Source organism: Pelobates fuscus, chromosome 2 (genome assembly GCF_036172605.1).
Source record: "Pelobates fuscus isolate aPelFus1 chromosome 2, aPelFus1.pri, whole genome shotgun sequence".
Classification (NCBI taxonomy): Eukaryota; Metazoa; Chordata; class Amphibia; order Anura; family Pelobatidae; genus Pelobates; species Pelobates fuscus.
The window spans coordinates 318,062,142-318,083,961 of record NC_086318.1 but is presented as its reverse complement, the minus strand read 5'-3'; the positions used below and the strand labels follow the sequence as shown (position 1 = coordinate 318,083,961).

The window sequence follows — 21,820 nt, the reverse complement described above, 5'->3', positions numbered from 1 at the left end:
GGAAATCTTACTGGGGTCTGAAGCACATTCAATTCCTGTATCATCTGCTGAGCTTCCTATTCTGTACCCTGCCAAAAGATTAACAAATCGTCGATGTAACGATAGTATGCCGTGATATACTGATTATATCTAGAGAAAATGTATTGTTTCTCATAGATGTGCATATATATATATATATAGTGTTCAAGTAGAGATGGTAGCCGTATTAAACCAGTGATGTAGATGTAAAAAACAGATACAATTTGTATCTTGTAATACCTTTTTTTATTGGACTAACAGAATTTTTTAATGACAAGCTTTCGAGAGAACCTCCCTTTTTCAAGTCTGAAGAATTTCTGAGCAAGATGAGACATAGAATTCAAAGTTGAGTTGTGTGATACAAGGGTTAAAGTGGCATGAGAGCAGATAAGACAAAGGTTTGATAGAAAATAGACAACATTCTTGAAGAGGGTCTTAAATATCTTTCCTCCCCCCCCCCCCACTCTGATATTTAATATCTGAAAGATATTTACGACCCTCTGCAATAATGTTGTCTATTTTCTATCAAACCTGTGTCTTATCTTCACTCATGTCGCTTTAGCCCCCGTATAACAACTCAAATTTGAATTCTATGTGTCATCTTGCTTCAGACTTGAAAAAGGGAGGTTCTCCCGAAAGCTTGTCATTAAAAAATTCTGTTAGTCCAATAAAAAAGGTATTACAAGAGCAAACAAACAAAGGGATGGGACTGCGCCAATAAGCAAGGTAAATAAATGAAAGTCCTAGTTAGGGTAGTAATAATAAAACAGAGTCCAATAGAGTGGATCTTGGGTCCTAGGTTGGTCTCTGGAATTGTAGGGTCCGCTCCTCGCAGTATTCAAATATATAGGAGAGGGCAATGGATGATGGTTCAGGGTGATCCAAGAGGTATCAAATATAAATAGAAGAGGTCTACTCACATTTAGTAGAGCTTAATCCAGCTCTGGTGTGGATAGCTTGCAGTGGTATAATCCCTGCTTGTAGGATATACGGTGAGTTTCCTCTTCAGTGCAGTGACCTACAGCCAGGGTGGAGATAAAAATGGAAACAGTAATGGTGCAGTATGTTCCAAAATTAAATAAAAATGGTTAAAATATAGTAGATACACTCACATTTAATAGAGCTTATACTAGCTCTAGTGTAGTAGGCATACAGCGGTATGATCCCCGCCTCTGGGATACATGATGAGTGTTCTTAGAGATGGTAACAGGAGCTCAGAGAGGAGATAATAAAACAGCAATAGTGCTCTCAGTAAAATATGTCTGGTATATAAAATATATCAAAATATACTCACAGTATTTAGGGTAGGCTAACTGCTCTATGACACGGGCATAGGTGGTATGATCCCCACCTGGGATTCTTTGGAGTATAAGAAAAAATAAAATAAAGTAAAAAAGCCAGGTAGTTGTGGAAAATAAAATAGAAAAAAAATGTAAATAAAAGATGATGGTACAAGATACAAATTTTATCTGTTTTTTTTACACACACCCACACACATACAGTTGCAAGAAAAAGTATGTAAACCCTTTGGAATGATATGGATTTCTGCACAAATTGGTCATAAAATGTGATCTGATCATCATCTAAGTCACAACAATAGACAATCACAGTCTGCTTAAACTAATAAAACAAAGAATGAAATTTGCCATGTTTTTATTGAACACACCATGTAAACATTCACAGTGCAGGTGGAAAAAGTATGTGAACCCTTGGATTTAATAACTGGTTGAACCTACTTTGGCAGCAATAACTTCAACCAAACGTTTCCTGTAGTTGCAGATCAGACGTGCACAACGGTCAGGAGTAATTTTTGACCATTCCTCTTTACAGAACTGTTTCAGTTCAGCAATATTCTTGGGATGTCTGGTGTGAATCGCTTTCTTGAGGTCATGCCACAGCATCTCAATCGGGTTGAGGTCAGGACTCTGACTGGGCCACTTCAGAAGGCGTATTTTCTTCTGTTTAAGCCATTCTGTTGTGGATTTACTTCTATGCTTTGGGTCATTGTCCTGTTGCAACACCCATCTTCTGTTAAGCTTCAGCTGGTAGAGAGATGGCCTTAAGTTCTCCTGCAAAATGTCTTGATAAACTTGGGAATTCTTTTTTCCTTCGATGATAGCAATCCGTCCAGGCCCTGATGCAGCAAAGCAGCCCCAAACCATGATGCCCCCACCACCATACTTCACAGTTGGGATGAGGTTTTGATGTTGGTGTGCTGTGCTTCTTTCGCCACACATAGTGTTGTGTGTTTCTTCCAAACAACTCAACTTTGGTTTCATCTGTCCACAAAATATTTTGCCAGTACTACTGTGGAACATCCAGGTGTTCTTGTGCAAACTGTAAACGTGCAGCAATGTTTTGTTTGGACAGCAGTGGCTTCCTCTGTGGTATCCTCCCATGAAATCCAGTCTTGTTTAGTGTTTTACGTATTGTAGATTCGCGAACAGGGATGTTAGCATTTGCCAGTGACTTTTGTAAGTCTTTAGCTGACACTCTAGGCTTCTTCTTCACCTCATTGAGTAGTCTGCGCTGTGCTCTTGCAGTCATCTTTACAGGCGGCCACTCCTAGGGAGAGTAGCAGCAGTGCTGAACTTTCTCCATTTATAGACAGTTTGTCTTACCGTGGACTGATGAACAGCAAGGCTTTTGGAGATACTTTTATAACTTTATGCAAGTCAACAATTCTTAATTGTAGGACTTCTGAGAGCTCTTTTGTGCGAGGCATCATTCACATCAGGCAATGCTTCTTGTGAAAAGCAAACCCAGAACTGGTGTGTGTTTTTTATAGGGCAGCTGTAACCAACACCTCCAATCTCATCTCATTGATTGGACTCCAGTTGGCTGACATCTCACTCCAATTAGCTATTGGAGATGTCATTAGTCTAGGGGTTCACATACTTTTTCCACCTGCACTGTGAATGTTTACATGGTGTGTTCAATAAAAACATGGCAACATTTCATTATTTGTGTGTTATTAGTTTAAGCAGACTGTGATTGTCTATTGTTGTGACACACATTGTGATCACATTTTATGACCAATTTGTGCAGAAATCCATATCATTCCAAAGTGTTCACATACTTTTTCTTGCAAATGGTATGCTTTGATGGGAGTAATTCTCATTGCTTGGCTGCCATACAGTTCCAAAGGCAACATAACCAATCTGGAAAATGTAAATGTCTAAAAATTTCAATGGACATGCTTTATATTTGAACAATACAAATAAAGGTGAAATGGGTGTTTTTGCGCTTCATTACAATATATAAAACCATTCGGTGTAACTAAAAAGGTGAAATCCCCTATCCTCTATCACCTTACAACTATACCAATAAATAAAACAATTAGTTACACCCTTTGTGAGCACACAATAAATACTTATGCACAAATTATGAATTTATGGTAGAAAATCTTATCTAAAAAAGATAAAAACAGAACACACACATAGTGGTTTCCATATACAAATATATTGTAAGGTGCAAATAAAGAAGGTCATTCACAACGATAGCGCCGTATCAGACTCTATATGATAGACTCTACAAGCAGAGGCGTAATTAGAAACCACCGGGCCCCAGTGCGAAAATTGCCCGGGCCCCCCCTCCCATGTGTCTCATTCCCACCCCTCCCTCTGTGTCTCATTCCTTCCCCCCCGTGCCTCATTCCCTCCCCCCAGCTCCTCCATGTGTCTCATTCCCGTACCCAAGCCTGCCCATGTATCTCATTCCCTCGACCCCAAAGCCCTCCCATGTGTCTCATTCCCTCTGCCCTCAGCCCCTCCATGTGTCCCATACCCTCCTCCCTCCCAGTCCCCCCATGTGTCCAATACCTTCCCCCAGCCTCTCCACGTGTTCCATACCCTCCTACCTAGCCCCTCCACATGTTCCATTCCCTACACCCCCTAGCCCTCCATATGTCCCTCCCTCTCTCCCCCACTGCATCCCATTCTTCCCTCTCTCCCCCTCCCTTCCATGTGTCCCATTCCCTCTCTCTCTCCCCTCTCTCCTCCATGTGTCCCATTCCTCCCTCTTCTCTCCTCCCCTCCATGTGTCCTATTCCTCCCTCTCTCCCCATCCCCTAGTCTTATTCTTCCCTCTCTTCTCCCCCCCTCCTTGCTCCTTGAGTCCCATTCTTCCCTCTACCCCCCTTGTTTCCATGTGTCCCATTCCCTCTCTCTCTTCCCCCCTTCCCCTCCATGTGTCCCATTCCTGCCTCTTTCCCCCTTCCTGTACCTGCTTCTCGCCACGGTTCTCAGTCTGACAGGAAGTGCTCTCACATTGAGCACTTCCTGTCAGACCGCTCGGCCACGCTACACTCAGGCAGGAGGGGGGCAGTGTAGCTTTCCCCTCCTGCCAAATATCCGTTAACCGCAGAAGGTATCCAGGCTGCCCACAGTCACAGAGGTCGCAGCTGCGGCCGGGCCCCCTGGAGTGAGAGGCCTGGTTGCAGCGGCAAGCCCTACGACTGTGGTAGGTAGGCCACTATCCACAGGTGCCTATACAGGCTTGGATACCCTCCCAGATGGAAGCAGGAACTTATATTTGACTCTGTAACTTCTCAAAACACCATACAACTTGGACATGGGGGTACTGTTGTACTCATGAGACATAATTGAACACGAATATGAGTGTTTTAGAGCAGTAAAACATATAATGCTGATGGTATCAGCTGTGAAAGGGCTAACTTTGGCCAGGGTTTGTGACTAAGCGGCTACTAAAAATGACTGGACATACTCCAATTTAAATACCCTGGGTTGTCTACTACAAATGGTATGCTATTAAAGGGATTACTTTTCATTTCTGGCTGCCATACGGTCTCAAAGGCAACATAGGCCCAGCAAACCAATCTGGCAAATTTCAATGTGTATAAATTATGTTTCATATATAAATATTTGATGAGAAATTAAAGCCCTATGTCTCCTGATCAAAATTATATATAACAAGTGAACTTGACATGAAAGAGGTAATATGCACTTAATACGAATGAGGTAAGTTATGGTTGAGCAGACATATAGTTTAAATTCCAGGTTTTGTTTTGATCATAACGTGTACAATTCTCCATCCACCATCCTTAAAAGGACACTATAGGGGTAGGGCCTGACAGCCAACCAAGACAGCTGCATGGTGCTGAAGCTCCTTAGGGAAATCCTATATATGGACTTAACTGTTCTTTTCAGGCAAAATCTTGCTTTACACCCTGATCAGCTCCCTTGTGGCCTGTAGTCACGCTGGGGGAGGGGGAGGGGGAGGCAGCTAATCCCCATCCTTGAAGTGGAGCTTGCTGGCATTGAGCCTTGTTCACCCCCTCCACCCCTGGACTCGTTGGGGATATTCCAGTCCCCACTGGAGTGTTTAGGTGGTCATCTCCTCAAGAAATAAAACTTACCAGTGCAACAGAGTTCCAACCTTGCAGTCAAGATGGCCACCCTGCCGGGGCCTACAACCATGTACACCACCCCACTGTCACCCACATATGTGGACCAGATCCTCATTGATCGCATATGCAAGAAATTATGGAAGAGGGTCTGGGCTCAAATACTTACCGCCGCTCCTACAGGCCTGATCACGGCACATCCCCATATTATATTAGGACATTCCCAGCAGTCCCCAGGCTGGCGTTACGGAGGAGAAGGCGTAAGAGACTGCCGAGGCGGGTGCACAATTTTTGCATTTACGCATATCCAAACCTTGCATCTTCCCCCCCGACTGCAAGATTGTAGGCCTTTTTGGCCCCAACACAGCTTGCTGGATCCAGGAGTTTACAACTCATGTTGCTGGGTATGCGAAGCCATGAGACCGCTATGAGTTCTTGATGACGACTGGTATGTTATCCTGGAAAAGATGGAGCCGGACGGTCTGGAAGCCTGGGTTCAGTAGAGAAGCCTCATCGGAGCGGCTGACAGTGATGGAAGCTGGGAATCTCCATATCTGGGCATTGGCTGAGTGACCCACAAGCTTAACCTGCAGCTTGGCAGTTCTATCACATAACTTACTGTACACACAATGCATGATGTATCATTGCACCTAAAAAAAAGAACTCTATAGTCACCAAAACAACTTTTGCTTAATAAAGATGTTTTTGTGTATAGATTATGCCTATGAAGTTTTACTGCTCATTTTGAAGTTAAATCACTTTAGTTTCTGTTTATGCAACCCTAGCCACACCTCCCCTGGCTATGATTCATACAACCTGCATGAAAATAAAACGAAATAAAATGGTTTAATTTTCAGTCAGATGTAACCTACTTTAATATATTTTATCTGCTGCTCTGTAAATTTAACTTTTATTACATACAGGAGCAGGGTCTAGCAATCTATTAACAGATCAGGAGAAAGAAAATCTAAATTAAACTGAATTTGCACTAAAGAAAGTGTAAACATTAGATGGCTGTTTAAAGGAAGTGTTAAGGAAGGCTGTGTAGTCACATGCTGGGAGTTGTGACTAGGGCTGCATAAACAAACTCCTATATGGCAGAGAATTGAGCAGTAAGAGAACAGGAGCATGATCTATACACTAACATTTCATTAAGCTAAAATTGTTTTGGTTACTATAGGGCTGAAGGGGTTAAAAAAAATGCATATTTCCTTAATGCAATTGAATAAGCAGTGATTTTTTTTTTTTTTTTTTTTAAAAAGGCATTTTTTTAATACGTTAAAATATTTTTCACAAGCAACTAAAATACTACTAACTCTGCAAGTCCTGCACTTAGGTTGATCCATCCCCTTCTTGCCCAGCTAAAATTTAGTTGATTAATTTCCTTGGGCAGTGTCAAATCAAATGTTTCTTAAAGAGAAACATTGTGGAGACAGTGTAGATATTTGGAAGCTGTAAAAACATGCATGAAAATTCATGTTATGAAAAAAAAGATACAGCATTGTTTAACGTTCTTTTTTTAAAAATGTATTTATAATTTTTTTTTATAATTCATATTAATAAAATCAAAACTAACATGCTGCTCCGGAAGGCTTTTCTGATTCTTCCGCCTGTAAAGCTTTGTGCTGCTGGCAGTGCTGTTTGCTGGCCCTAGCAGGAAATTAGCAAAGCAGGTGATTGGAACGACTAATGGGAATACAGGGAGTGCAGAATTATTAGGCAAATTAGTATTTTGACCACATCATCCTCTTTATGCATGTTGTCTTACTCCAAGCTGTATAGGCTCGAAAGCCTACTACCAAATAAGCATATTAGGTGATGTGCATCTCTGTAATGAGAAGGGGTGTGGTCTAATGACATCAACACCCTATATCAGGTGTGCATAATTATTAGGCAACTTCCTTTCCTTTGGCAAAATGGGTCAAAAGAAGGAATTGACAGGCTCAGAAAAGTCAAAAATAGTGAGATATCTTGCAGAGAGATGCAGCACTCTTAAAATTGCAAAGCTTCTGAAGCGTGATCATTGAACAATCAAGCGTTTCATTCAAAATAGTCAACAGGGTCGCAAGAAGCGTGTGGAGAAACCAAGGCGCAAAATAACTGCCCATGAACTGAGAAAAGTCAAGCGTGCAGCTGCCAAGATGCCACTTGCCACCAGTTTGGCCATATTTCAGAGCTGCAACATCACTGGAGTGCCCAAAAGCACAAGGTGTGCAATACTCAGAGACATGGCCATGGTAAGAAAGGCTGAAAGACGACCACCACTGAACAAGACACACAAGCTGAAACGTCAAGACTGGGCCAAGAAATATCTCAAGACTGATTTTTCTAAGGTTTTATGGACTGATGAAATGATAGTGAGTCTTGATGGGCCAGATGGATGGATTGGTAAAGGGCAGAGAGCTCCAGTCCGACTCAGACGCCAGCAAGGTGGAGGTGGAGTACTGGTTTGGGCTGGTATCATCAAAGATGTGGGGCCTTTTCGGGTTGATGATGGAGTCAAGCTCAACTCCCAGTCCTACTGCCAGTTTCTGGAAGACACCTTCTTCATGCAGTGGTACAGGAAGAAGTCTGCATCCTTCAAGAAAAACATGATTTTCATGCAGGACAATGCTCCATCACACGCGTCCAAGTACTCCACAGCGTGGCTGGCAAGAAAGGGTATAAAAGAAGAAAATCTAATGACATGGCCTCCTTGTTCACCTGATCTGAACCCCATTGAGAACCTGTGGTCCATCATCAAATGTGAGGTTTACAAGGAGGGAAAACAGTACACCTCTCTGAACAGTGTCTGGGAGGCTGTGGTTGCTGCTGCACGCAATGTTGATGGTGAACAGATCAAAACACTGACAGAATCCATGGATGGCAGGCTTTTGAGTGTCCTTGCAAAGAAAGGTGGCTATATTGGTCACTGATTTGTTTTTGTTATGTTTTTGAATGTCAGAAATGTATATTTGTGAATGTTGAGATGTTATATTGGTTTCACTGGTAAAAATAAATAATTGAAATGGGTATATATTTGTTTTTTGTTAAGTTGCCTACTAATTATGCACAGTAATAGTCACCTGCACACACAGATATTCCCCTAAAATAGCTATAACTAAAAACAAACTAAAAACTACTTACTACAAACTAAAAACTACTACAAAAATATTCAGCTTTGATATTAATGAGTTTTTTGGGTTCATTGAGAACATGGTTGTTGTTCAATAATAAAATTAATCCTCAAAAATACAACTTGCCTAATAATTCTGCACTCCCTGTATACTATGTGCTGGCTAAATGTGAGATAGAACAAGTAAGTAAATAATGGAGTTTCAACACCAAGGTAATATTTACCATGAATATCTAATTTACCAACTTACGGACACGGCTCAATTTTGACCCTTTGAAAAGTCATTGTCAAGCATGTCAAGCATGGGTATCCAAAATTGTATATTGACATATTTAGAACTAACAGTGCTTAAAATCCTTTTAATTCATCGTGGCTTAGCCATGGTAACTGTGACCTGTCAGCACTCAGAGGTAGACTGTCAGGTCTTTTCATGCCAATCTGCTGATTGTGATCGGGGCTGGGCTTTGCCAGCAGCCCAGCAAAGAACACAGTGTGATTGGCAGATATATCATACCAGGTAGCACCATTACAGGGAAATTTTCCTGTCATGCTGAAAACGGACACTAGATAGCAGTCACAGGCACTTTTAGGTGGGGTTTTCCCTCTGCTGAAATCAGCAGGAAGCATCCCTTTGGGATAAGGTTAGGGTTAGTGTAAAGTTGCATAACTTAGCACCACAAATAATCATATTTTATCAAAGTTTTTAACCCTTGAATTAGTACCTACCATAGGAAATAAATGCTAAATTTATAGAACTTAATCAGTTATATGTATAAACATAAACCAGGAAAAATTATATTTTTTAAAATGATATTTTTAAAATGACGTGGCCAATGATAAGACAGGGTCTACTGTACTTTTTTTTTTATTCTTTTGTAATTTTTTTTTACATCTGTTCTTTCACTTATGTGCTTGGGAAAATGGTATCCTTATGTAGTAGAGGCCAGCAGTAATAGAATCTAGCCACGTTTTTGTAATCTTTGTTCAACCGTTAGTGAATTAGATAATAAAAAAATGTTATTTCATAATCAGAAATGTGTTAAACATTCTTAAATGTCTTTAATCAGGGAGCCTTCATGAATACTTTTCTCCCATCTAGTTTTTCCTCTTTTAAATTGTTTTCCTCTTAATTTGCATAATCATGTAAAACGTACAAATCTAAAAATATGTATTTTCTGTTATTTTATTTTTATGTGGGTGCCATTTGTGTTTTATTGAGTTTATTTAGTTTATTTTCCCCTCTAGCACAATTATTTAAACTGTATTCTTAATGTAAATTAGTTACCGTAAATTGTCTTTAAGAAAAAAAAAAAAAAAGTAAAATTTTTGGCTGTGAACATTCATGTTTGATAAACTCGGGTTATAAAAAAAACAAAAAATCACAATAGTCACATTCTAAAACAGTTGCCTTTTCTTTGGGCTATAATTATCTTGTGCGTACTGTGACAGGTAACCTTTAAGTCAAGTGTTTCCTTTGGCTGTAAGTGTAAGGTATACACTTGGCCAAAAGCAATCTAAAATATTAAATATCAAACGATGTCCTGCTCCTTGCATCACCTCTTCCCATGCTAGACTGCAGGGCTTCTCTTGAACGCACTTCCCTCCACTGCCTGACTTTCCCCTAGTTTGCCTTCCTTTAAGCACTACCTATAGACATTATTGTTCAGGAAAGCCTACCACTCTACTCCGTAACTAACGCAATCCATTTAAATAATAAATGCCCTTATCTAACACTGTATTAATACCATTCTCAACTTTGCAGTCCCCACCTCCTGTTTCTAACCCCTACTATCCATCTAGATTGTAAATTTCGACTGGAATAGGGCCCTTAACTCCTCCAATATATGTTTGTCAAATGATATGTATTATGTCTTAGATGTATGGTAGCTTTGTCTTTTTACTTTTACCAATTGTGCCGATATGCAGCACTGCCGAACGCGTTTGTGCTTTATAAATACAGTTCAATAATAATTAATATAGTTTAATATTTTAAGGTCAAAAAAGCTGAAAATGAAAAATTATCTAAGTCAGCTATGCTTTTCAGCTTCTCTGGCCTACTCACTTTGAATTTTCATTTTTGTGAATAAACCCTGTGAATATGTGGGTATTGGCAAGCTACCCGTTGTGGTTTTACACAAACTAAAAACAAAATAAAAATAGAAAACTGAAGATTGGGTCTATGCTGATTTTTGGGACACATTAAAGCACAAGCTAATCAAATATTTCAGAAAATAGACACTTTAGGGATATCTTATCTAGCCCTCCGGTTATTGTAAGCCTTATCGCTGGTCAATTTTGTGTACTTTTGTGCTGCTTGTTTTAGGTTTAGACGTTATCTGCTTTAAAGATGACACAAGTCTCATCACTCTCAGCCAAGCAACGTCTTTAGCAACCCCTCATCCTAAACAGTAGCTGACTTCTATTCACCTTAGTATCAATAGAGAGCTCTGTGCACTGTGCAATTTCTGCATGAAATGGTCTATTTTGCTCTCAGCTGCTACGTTATATTATGACAAACTGTCACACTGTGATTTAAAGCTCTCTGCCTCATCACACACAGTGATTGGTGCATGGCAGCATCTACATCCCATCATGTTCATAAACTGCAACGTGTGTGCAGGGACAGGCAAACAGACATGATCTGTGTCCTTTAAAATCATTATTTATTTATTTTTAAATTCTTTATTTTTGGTGCAAATAAATAAAACGACATGCGCGAGGTACCCCAACGGCATTCCTCACACCGATTTTCAATAGTTATAACAATGGGGCATACAGGATTTACTTACACATTTTTAATTAGTTAAGAAGATGATCATCGTGTTTAAGCATAACAATGGTGATACTAGTAGTGTTCGGTTTTAGCATAGCTTATCAGTTCTAGTAATATCCTGACAGAACAGTATCATAAATGAGCATATTTAAGCTAAACGTTGCTTAATTGAGAGGGTTACTGACTACAGGCCTAAACCTGAGGTGATGGGTCGCAGATTATAGAGTATAACATTCTAGGTAGTTAAGCACCTATGTAGTTGGAAAGCAAGATTTTTGCGAGACCTCAGCATCTGTGACAATGGGATTTTACACATCCCCCAGTGGGAAGAAGTGCCCAGCATTAACTCTGGAGCTCAGTGGCAAATAATCTCACCGAGAGGCACATGCATATTAGCAGCTGCATCATACACTAACATAACATAAAATAACAGTTTAAAACACATTGCTTGTTTTATGGGCTAAACCTGCTGGGTTGCGCTGCAGGATATGAGTAGTCCCAGGGGTGGTTCAGGCTTTTCACCCCCCGCCAACTTTAGTGGCCTGATCAGCTAGTCCAGAGTGGGAGCCGATAGAGAGGCAAGTTAGTGCCATGTTGTTAGACTGTTGCCGCTTTCCGTTGCCTGTGTGCCTCAAGGGAGGTCATGCTGTTCTTCGCGGGTTGTGGGGTACCCATTTGTCGCCGTTGAGGCGTATACCGCTGTGAGGTCTCCAGACCGGTGCCCTCTGCCATCCTCTGAGGTGTTCGCCACCTGATTGCTGTAAATGGCCGCTACAGGCGTGTGGGATCAGCGTGGTTTGCATCACAGTGCAGGCAGCCGCCATCTTTGGTGAGTCGTCCTCTCGTCTGTGTTTCTCCACCTGGCGGTGTGCGCGCTGTTCCAGGCCTGCAGTAGTGCTGTGGTGGACCGGGATGACCCCCACCGGTCCAAAGGGGGGGGAAGGGGTTCCGCGATGCCCTGCTGGACTTAGGAGCCGGGTGACCGGCCGCGTCAACCACTCCGCATCAACCGTTAGGCCGTGGGTCGGTCCTGCCACTCGGGGTGCGTCTGGCGAGGCCAATATGCTCCATCCCTGCTCCTGCCGAGGCCAACGTGGGGTGAGTGTGCGTTGTGCCCGGTTGGCTTGACAGTGTTTTGGCAGTTTGGGCTTAAATTCTGCGATTTGATCGGAGCTCCGGGTGGATGCAACCACCCGGCATGGCGGTCAGACTCCGCCCCTTAAAATCATTATTGATGTTACTAGTCCATGAGAGGTTCGGACTTCCCAGTCTGGCATCTAGCACTGTAGTTAAAATGAATTACATTCTATGCAATCCTCAACATTAATGCCCTGACCCACATGACGTGAAAGAACCATACAATGCTCTTTCACGTCATGTGGGTCATGGCATTAATGTTTGAGGATTGCATAGAATGTAATTCATTTTAACTACAGTGCTAGATCCCATGTGAATAACTTATCTTAGAAATTAAAAAGTCAGATATTGTGTACACCAAACAGCAAAACCCACAATGAATACAGTAAATGACATTACTGTCTTTGCAGGTGACTGATATTGCTGATGCAATGATTCTTAAACAACTGTTTGAAAACCTGTTTCAGAATGGAGTCGTCGTCGTGGCTACCTCCAACAGGCCTCCAGAAGGTAAGCTTATAGTTCAGGATTTTTATGTCAACCCCTAATTCCAAAGAGTTCGCCTAATTAATACAAATCTGAATAGCTGGAATTAAATGATGAGGTAGGTTATACTATCATTTATAGAAAAATGTGTTATACAGTGCTCTCCACTAATATTGGCACTCTTGGTAAATAACGGCAAAGATGGCTTTGAAAAATTGTCTTTTTTGTTTAACCTTTTGATCTTTTTTTTTTTGTGCACAAATTTAACACGTAGCCTTGGTGCGCCACAACAGTGACATCAGGTACAGTTGGTGAGCACTGATAATACAAGTCATGGCATTTGCTATTCAGGCACTTTTTTATAGTAATAAGATCAATATTTCAGTAGTTTAGGTTCGCGTTTGGTTTAAGTGAGTTAGCGAGATGCACATGTGAGAGAAGAGTGTTCAGAGGGGTGACAAAGAGGGAAAACATGACATGTGTAATCATTATATAAGCAAGACTGTACAATTAAACATAACCTAGGCTGATTAGTGTGATGGTTAGACATATCTCTTGTCTGGCTAGGCAGAGAATAGGTGGTTACATTTTATGCTAGACTTAAAGTAGAATATTAGTAACAGGAAAAACAGAGATGATAAAAACAAAAGAAGCATCAACAATTAAGATTACGCTTTAGATTTTCCACTCCAGGTGGGACCCTGGCCAGGAAGGCGATCAGTGGACGTAGTCCAGGCGACCCGTTTTTATACAGTAAAGATTTCTGTATCGGGACAAAAGGCTTGGAGACTGCTGTAATACTTATAGTCCCGTTGGGTGGCAGTGTATTAGGGCGTTAATCCCTTTGTGGGTAGATTGAGGGCCAGTCGGGTGCCTATCTTGGGCGGGAGAAAAGTCCCTGTAGCCATGTCGTTCGATGGGTGCGGTATGGCGGCTAAGGTGGTCAGTCCTCGCATTTCGGCCCCCTGGCGGTGAGCTGAGTGGTATGGCACACCAGGCCAAGGTGCTGTAGCTTTGACCCGCTATGTGGTTGGTGTCCTTCGGCATGCTTGGTTTTAGTGCTGTTCCTCCATAGCTTGGCTTGTGGGATCTTAGCATTTGCTCGCTGGTTCCCGCTCAGCCCCAGTCGGTGTGGAGTCAGGAGATGTGGGTGCGCCCGGCAGCCCTCATACACGGGTTGTTGGACATGCGGTCATCGCCATTTTGGAAGCGGTCTCTGTTTTCTGGGTCCGCCCTGCCACTACTCTGAGTGCCGGTGTTGTTTCACTCTGATGGGCCTTGGGGTGGGGACCGGGATCACCCCTGCCAGTCCAGAGAGGAGGGAACAGGGCCAGACCCGCCTAGGCTCGTGCTTCTGCCTTCCCGCTGGTGAGCAGGATAGCTGGGCAGCGGCTGTCCACCCAACTCACCGCCCGAGCGGTCCTCATCTTGTGTGACGAGGATCACCCCTCCGAGGGACTGGAACTTTGCAGAAGCCTCTCTTTGGGACCAGGGTGGTTTCTTGCACTTGGTCGCAGCTGCCAGTCGTTAGGTGAGCGTTAAGCCGGTTTTTAGAGGCTAAAACTGGAGGTTATTGCAGGAGCTACTCCATTGTGCGACCATTCAGCATGGCGGTCCGGCCCCGCCCCCTCACCTTTTGATCTTTTGTTAAAAAAAAAAAAAAACACAAAAATTAATCTGCTCTCATGGATATCAAGCAATTGCAAACACAACACAGGTTTAGAAGATTACAAGGCAAGGGATCTGAGACCATTCCTCCATACAGACTCTTTTCAGTTCACCCAACAGGTTTTCAATAGAGGGAAAAGGATGGCCATGGCAGGATTAATTTTGTGGTCAGTAAACCATTTTTGTGTTGATTTTTATGTATGTTTTGGATCATTGTCTTGCTGGATGATCCAACCATGGCCAATGTTAAGCTTTCATGCAAAGGCAGTTATGTGTTCATTTAATATCTGTTAATATTTGATAGGGTTCATGGTGCAATGTATCCTAACACAATGTCCATGTCCTCTGGCAGAAAAAACATTGAGATGAAGTGATCTGGCTGCATATAGTTTCCATTTCATTTTACACAGGCTCTTACACCTCTGCTTAAAGGAACAATGGACACCACATAACTGAAAGGAATGCTCTAATCACTAAAATAACCTGAGCTTAATAAACCTGTTTTGGTGTATAGATCATGCCACCACAATCTCACTGCTCATTTGTCTGCCATTTATAAGTGAAATCACTTTGATTATGCAGCCCTAGCCACATCTCCCATGGCTGTGACTCACACAGCCTACATGACATAATGTTTAATTTTATTAGCACAGAGTGCTAACTTTAGAGGTCAACATCTACGCCTTCTGGGAGCGGTGGAGACTCCCCAGATCAGGGAATACGCTAAGTGCAGATGAAGCAAATTTACCTTCAGCCAGAGGGTTCGGATGGGTCCATGGCAGAACACACTGAGCCGCAGAAGGTCTAGTATAATCCACGCCTCTACACTCAAAGGAGGATACTGAGGAGGTGCCCTCTACTCCAACCTTAAATTGGACTGTTCTGGTGCAGACCTTCTGTTTTGCAGTCCAGGACACTCCTCAACAGCTCCACTGGGCATTTGGATGGGGTTCCTCTTTGCTCCTCCTGGTTTATCTTTCATGTGTGACATGACATGACTTTTTCACGTGTGACATGACATGACTCTTGAATGTGTGAAATAAGATGCCTCTTTTGTGTGTGATGATATGCCTCCTTCATGTGTGATGACATGCCTCTTTTATGTGTAATACAATAAATGTAGTCCAGGCACTCAGGATCACTTATGCAACAGTTTTATTGGAAAATCGTTATGATGTCAACTGAGATCTTTTTAAAAATGTGCACAACATAAATAAAGAATGTAAAAAAAAAAATTATATTTCCTGATAAGTGAAATTTAAAAGAACAGTATAGGGTCAGGAACTCAAACATGAGTGACATGAGTGACTGAATGACAGTGCTGCTTACTCTGCAGCACTGCTCAAGGAAGCAGCTTTAGCAGCCATCTGAGGAGTGGCCAGTGGAGTTATCATTAGGCTGTAATGTAAACACTGCATTTTCTCTGAAAATACAGTGCTTACAGCAAAAAGACTGAAGGGAATGATTGTACTCATCAGAACAAATGCAATAAGCTGTAGGTGTTCTGGTGACTTTAGTGTCAGTTTAATCACACACAGGAAGTTGTGATAAGAAGTGCAAAATTAAAAACACTATGCAAAAGGCAAGTTTAAAAATGTAGACTATTTTTCAGGAAGTATGCAAGGACTGTGCATAGACAAAGTGATTTAGATCCTAAATGGCAGAGAATGCAGAGGCATGATCTGTACACCAAAGCCACTTAAAACGGCACTGTCATGGCTGCATCTAGTTATTTTTTTATATCCCTCCCCACTCCACTACATTCTACGAGTATAAGCCGACCCGAATATAAGCCGAGGCCCCTAATCTTACTAGTATAAGCCGACCCGAATATAAGCCGAGGCCCCTAATTTTACCCCCCAAAACTGGGAAAACTTATTGACTCGAGTATAAGACTAGGGTGGGAAATGCAGCAGCTACTGGTAAATTTCTAAATAAAATTAGATCCTAAAAAAATTATATTAATTGAATATTTATTTACAGTGTGTGTAAATAATGAATGCAGTGTGTGTGTGTATGAGTGCAGTGTGTGTGTATGAGTGCAGTGTGTATGAGTGCAGTGTGTATGACTGCAGTGTGTGTGTGTATGAGTGCAGTGTGTGTTTGAATGCAGTGTGTGTATGAGTGCAGTGTGTGAGTGCCGTGTGTATGTATGAATGCAGTGTGTATGTATGAATGCAGTGTGTGTGTATGAGTGCAGTGTGTGCAGTGTGTATGTATGAATGCAGTGTGTGTATGAGTGCAGTAAGTATATGAGTGCAGTGTGTGTATGAGTGCAGTGTGTGTGTATGAGTGCAGTGTGTGTGTGTGTGTGATGCAGAGCCTTTTTTAATTTTAATTTTTTTGTTATATTATTATTTATTTATTTTTATTATTATTTTATTATTATTATTATTATTAAAAAAAATTTTCCGTCCCCCCTCCCGGCTTGATACATGGCAGGGAGGGGGGCTCTCCTTCCCTGGTGGTCCAGTGGCATTGGCAGTTCAGTGGGGGGGAGGGGGACTGGCAGAGAGCACTTACCTCTCCTGCAGCTCCTGTCAGCTCCCTTCTCCTCCGCGCCGGTCCGTGCAGCTCTTCTGTCAGCTCACACTTTAAGTCTCGCGAGAGCCGCACTATGACCCCGCGGCTCTCGCGAGACTTACACTGGGAGCTGACAGAGGTGCTGAACGGACCGCCGCGGAGGAGGAGGGAGCTGACAGGAGCTGCAGGAGAGGACAGTAACCGCACACAGCCCCCAGTCTGTATTATGGCAATGTAAATTGCCATAATACAGACAGTGACTCGAGTATAAGCCGAGTTGGGGTTTTTCAGCACAAAAAATACTCGAGTATATATGGTACCTATTTTTTTCATCTTTATTTCGTGCCCGGACCTAGGTCCTGGGCACCGCCATCTTTGTGTGGGCAGATGAAGGCCCTGTGGGACAAGTCCATCTGCCCACACTAGATAGCGGTGTGAAATCCCTGGGCATTCAGATGGGAATTTCGTATATTTATTCATCAGAAAGACGAATGAATAAACAGAAATTTCAGACGAACAAGCAAACACTGAATATCGGTGTTCGTTCAGTTTATTACAAGGATGGAGCTACCAGCTCGCATCTCCCTACTTGTAATATGTCAAAATAAAAGCGTCAGGGTGCTGTGCTCCACGCCACTTCCTAAACCCCCCATGTCCTCCCTCACTCTATGGAGTTAACAATTAGGTCCCCCCATTTTTTCATTTACGGGTGGGGGCCGAGGATTAGGGGTACCCCATTGTCTTTTAGGGCCCCCATTGTCTTTTAGGGCCCCCACCCGCCGCTCATAGGTAGGGAACGGGGGGGGGGGGACAATAGCCCCCCCATTGTCTTTTAGGGCCCCCACCCGCTGCTCATGGGTGGGGGGCCGAGGGGAGGGCAAAAGGTCCCCTATTGTCTTTTAGGGATCCCACCCGCCACTCTATGTCCCCCATTTAGTTGAAAAGCCCCCACTCGCAGGGCAAGACATGCCCCTACTCTCAGTATAGCGAGTACGGGCAGATTATTTACTAATACTAAGTCATTTTTACTTAGTATAAGTAAAGTTGGCTGAAAGACCAATTTAGGTTTTTCAACGTTTTGGTAGATAGCTCCCTGATACCGTGGGAATTAGGGAGCTATCTACTAAGCGGTTGCAAGATGCAGCCGCAGCACAGATCGGGTCGGAATTTCATTCCTTCTAAATGAAATTTTGAACCGACCTAATAATACCGAATGTCGTCCTAACATGAATGGACAAACTGTTCTCATTCTGTTAGGACGAAATTCATTAGTTTCGCCGGAAATAGTGAAATGAGGTATCGCGAGACCAAGGAGGAAAGCGTGAGTATTGTGGGAATAAGTTTGGCATGACCGTGCCGCTTTAATTAAGCTAAAATTGCTTACAGTCTGACTTTAAGTTCTTTTGGTGGGTTTTGGTCTTATACTCATTTTATATTCTTTCTATCTGCTCAATTCTCTGTAATTGTATTGTTCAAAAAGGGGGGTGGGGGGCGGAAAACATATTTTCTGCAGTATAACCCTAAACTATTAGGCACTAAATTCCATCTTTTCACAAAGCAACTTAGGAGACATATTCTGAGCACATAGTCAGCTCAGCCAATAAGAGATCAGTGCTGACTTGACTCTGCCCCCACAGCCAATCACTGTTCTTCAATCATCACTCCTTTTATATCTTTGCATTACTTTCCAGAACACAAAACTGTTTATACATAACCTGCGTTGTGTTTACATTACAAAAGTCATACTACCTCACTTTCAATATGTGAAATGCTAGAATGCTCCAAAATCAGTCTGCCAAAATTTCAAAAAATTTAAAAAAACAGATATCTAATTTGGCCCCACGATTCAATAATAATATATCAAACATATGCAAAGTGGATGTTACTGCTCTGGAGATGAAGCTGAGCATAATTTTAGTTTTGTTTAACACTGTGGTAAGAAATGCATACTATGAAATGAACAAAATGCCCCCCAAGGTAGGCTCACAATACACCAGTAATTTGAATTAATAAGGCCTAGGAAATCAGTCTGCTGAAATGCCAAGTTTGAAAACTGAAATGAGTGGTGACATATAACACTTTGAGATGTAATGGGATAAAAATTGTAGGTTACCCATAGCTAATACACAAAAGATATTCTAGAACTGGGAAAAGTAGGTTTGAATCCTGATATACATCCACTTACCTCCAATCTTCAGAGATTGTAAGATTATTTGAGCAGGGCCTGCTTTATCTCTAAATAATATATTTCTGTAGTTGTAAAGTGCTGCAGAATAGGTTGGCACTACAGAAATGATAATAATAAAAGTTCCTTTATTTAGTTTCACCATTGTCTAATATAAGAAGCATGTTACCAAAGAGATATATAGTATAGTGTTTTTATATAGGTTATTGCTATTTGTTTGAGGTTTTTATCATACTATTGTAACCTATGTGTTGTCGTTTTTAAGTTGTCCTGTTGGTGGCATCCTTTATGTCAAAATAGGTGTAGGTGGAATCAACATAGGGAATTTGACCAGTCTTTTGGGTCTAATGTAGATGAGAAGTGTTTTTGTTTTTTAAACCTTTCATCCACTGAACCAAGTCAGTGGATTGCCTCGTAGTTGACAAGGGGGTGTCTCTCAGGATAGAATGTAGCCAACACGCAGAAAACTAAATCAAACTTAGCAAGGTGAAAGAGGGGATTTCTAGATACATATTACTGTTTCTTTAGCGGTGGCCAGGCTTAACGTACAAAAGCAAAAATGAGATATAGCTAGGTCAAGATTCTAGCGAAGACGCATAGGTGATGTCGCAGGAGTGTCTGCATCGGAAATTACACTGCATGTCTCAGCATCATAATTGGACATGAGGTCGGAGTGAGTAGTGTTCGAAACGGTGTCAGAATGGCGCGATGGTTGCAAATCCATGCTGCGGCAGCCTAACAGGTGTCGTGACAGTATCTGGCTTACTCCATGTAATTTCATAACATCCAGGTAAAAGAAAGCATGGAGACTATTACTGTTCAATAGTTTAATAAAAACAAAAACACACACAGCAAGAATGCAGACAGAAATGAATAAAGAGTGACTACAGCCATGCTCAGACTGGGAACAGATTAGCCCCATACTCTCAGCCAGTCAATGCCGTCCAGGTTGGGTGAAATTATTAACGCAGAAGAGTAATTTCTGCATTATCCATGTGACTGCTGAACGGGGAGTGCTCTTTAAAAGCAGTTGATGGCTATCATAGACTCATAGCACCATAACCACTGAAATGAATGAGCTGTAGTGGTAATGTTGCTTAAAGTATCTCTTTAGCAGCAGCTTCTTAATCAGGATTTTTTTTTTTTTTCAAGAACAAAGTTCTTAGGGTTGTTCTGCAGTCTAAGCACTCTGTCTTACATGACAGTGTTTAGGTATCAGCATTTAAAAAATAATATACTTCAGAGAACAAGTTACCGTGGGGTGTGTTGTGATCTTTCTTAGTGTTCATTAAATAATAGAATTTGCATTTGTGCTGTATGAAAACAGCACAAGTTTAAGCTTCAGAATGCTTCTAGTTCTAAAAAGGTTTTAGAAAACCTAACAAATAGTGTGTTCTTCATAGTGGAGATTTGAGTAGAATGGTGTACTTCATTATCTTGCTAATTAGCATCATATTTAAATAAGAGTAAAAAACTTCTCTCTTGAATTTAATTAATACACTTTTTTTCTTGAGTGTTTTATACTTAATACATTCTTTTGTGCGGGTATTTTTTTAACCCTTTACTTTTTTAACCCTTATTTCGTAACATTTGTTCTCCCCCCTCCCCTCCCCTCCCCCCCACACTTCTTATAGCATTAAAAGGGACGATCTAAGCAGTACAATCACTGCAGCTTTCTCCCAAAGTCACAACCTGCCTATAGGAAGGGGTGCTGGCTGTACTGTTTCTTGGAATCATACACTGGCACTAGGGAGAGTTGCTTAGTGCAGACAGCTTGCTTTGCTCGTTAATTTCAAATCCTTTGAGAAGGAAGAGTCCTACCACTTCCCACCCCTGTAGTGGAAATAAAAAGGCTGCTCACCAGGTTGTGATCCAAATACTGTCCTTAGGTTTTACTGGGGATGGCCACTCGAGTTCGGTCCCAGGTTGCGTCCAGAAAAGCCTGGAGTTTAATTTAGGTAACTTTTCTTTGTTCGCTTCTGGAATATTGAGAGAACAGTAATACCTCCAATTACATAATTTGTGACAGTACCACTTTAAAGGAACATCCCAAGCACCTTCACCACTGTAGCCCACTAGAGTCTTTATAGTGCCAAGAGTGCCCAAGCACTGTCCCAATATAAGAAGTCAAACAGTTTTAGTATGGTTTGGCAACTTACCTGGGTACCGCATCCATTGTATCTGGCCTTCTCCTGCATGAGAGTCAGGATTGCTCTATAGAGTGCTCTCAGCCAATGAGCGGTGTCCTGCATTGACCATGTTTTACTCTACTGTGACACTCTCTACCGACTCTCATCTGTCAATCGATTCATGACAAAGAAAGGGGAATGAGAGGACAACAGTCCTACATGTGTTTTTTATTTTCACTCTATCAAATGGTTATTCTCCCAGTCGATGTCATTCCGTTCAGACTATGATATACTGGCTGCAAAGCCAGCATGGTAGTCTGTTAGTTAAGATTGTCCTCCTTAGGAAGTGTCCACAAGCAGGGCCAGTCATATTAGAGATTGGAAAAAGACAGGCAGAACTGGAGGGTTCATGTCATAGTAG

The 21,820-nt window shown here is 41.8% G+C and overlaps 1 protein-coding gene across 1 annotated transcript in view; it reads left to right on the top strand.

Moving 5' to 3' along the window:
- The window catches only part of AFG1L (AFG1 like ATPase), a 179,273-nt gene that overhangs the window by 68,462 nt on the left and 88,991 nt on the right, over positions 1-21,820 (top strand). Inside the window, exon 6 of the mRNA XM_063443531.1 lies at positions 12,819-12,918. Coding sequence (XP_063299601.1) covers positions 12,819-12,918 — 100 coding nt within the window. The remainder of the gene's footprint in view (positions 1-12,818; positions 12,919-21,820) is intronic.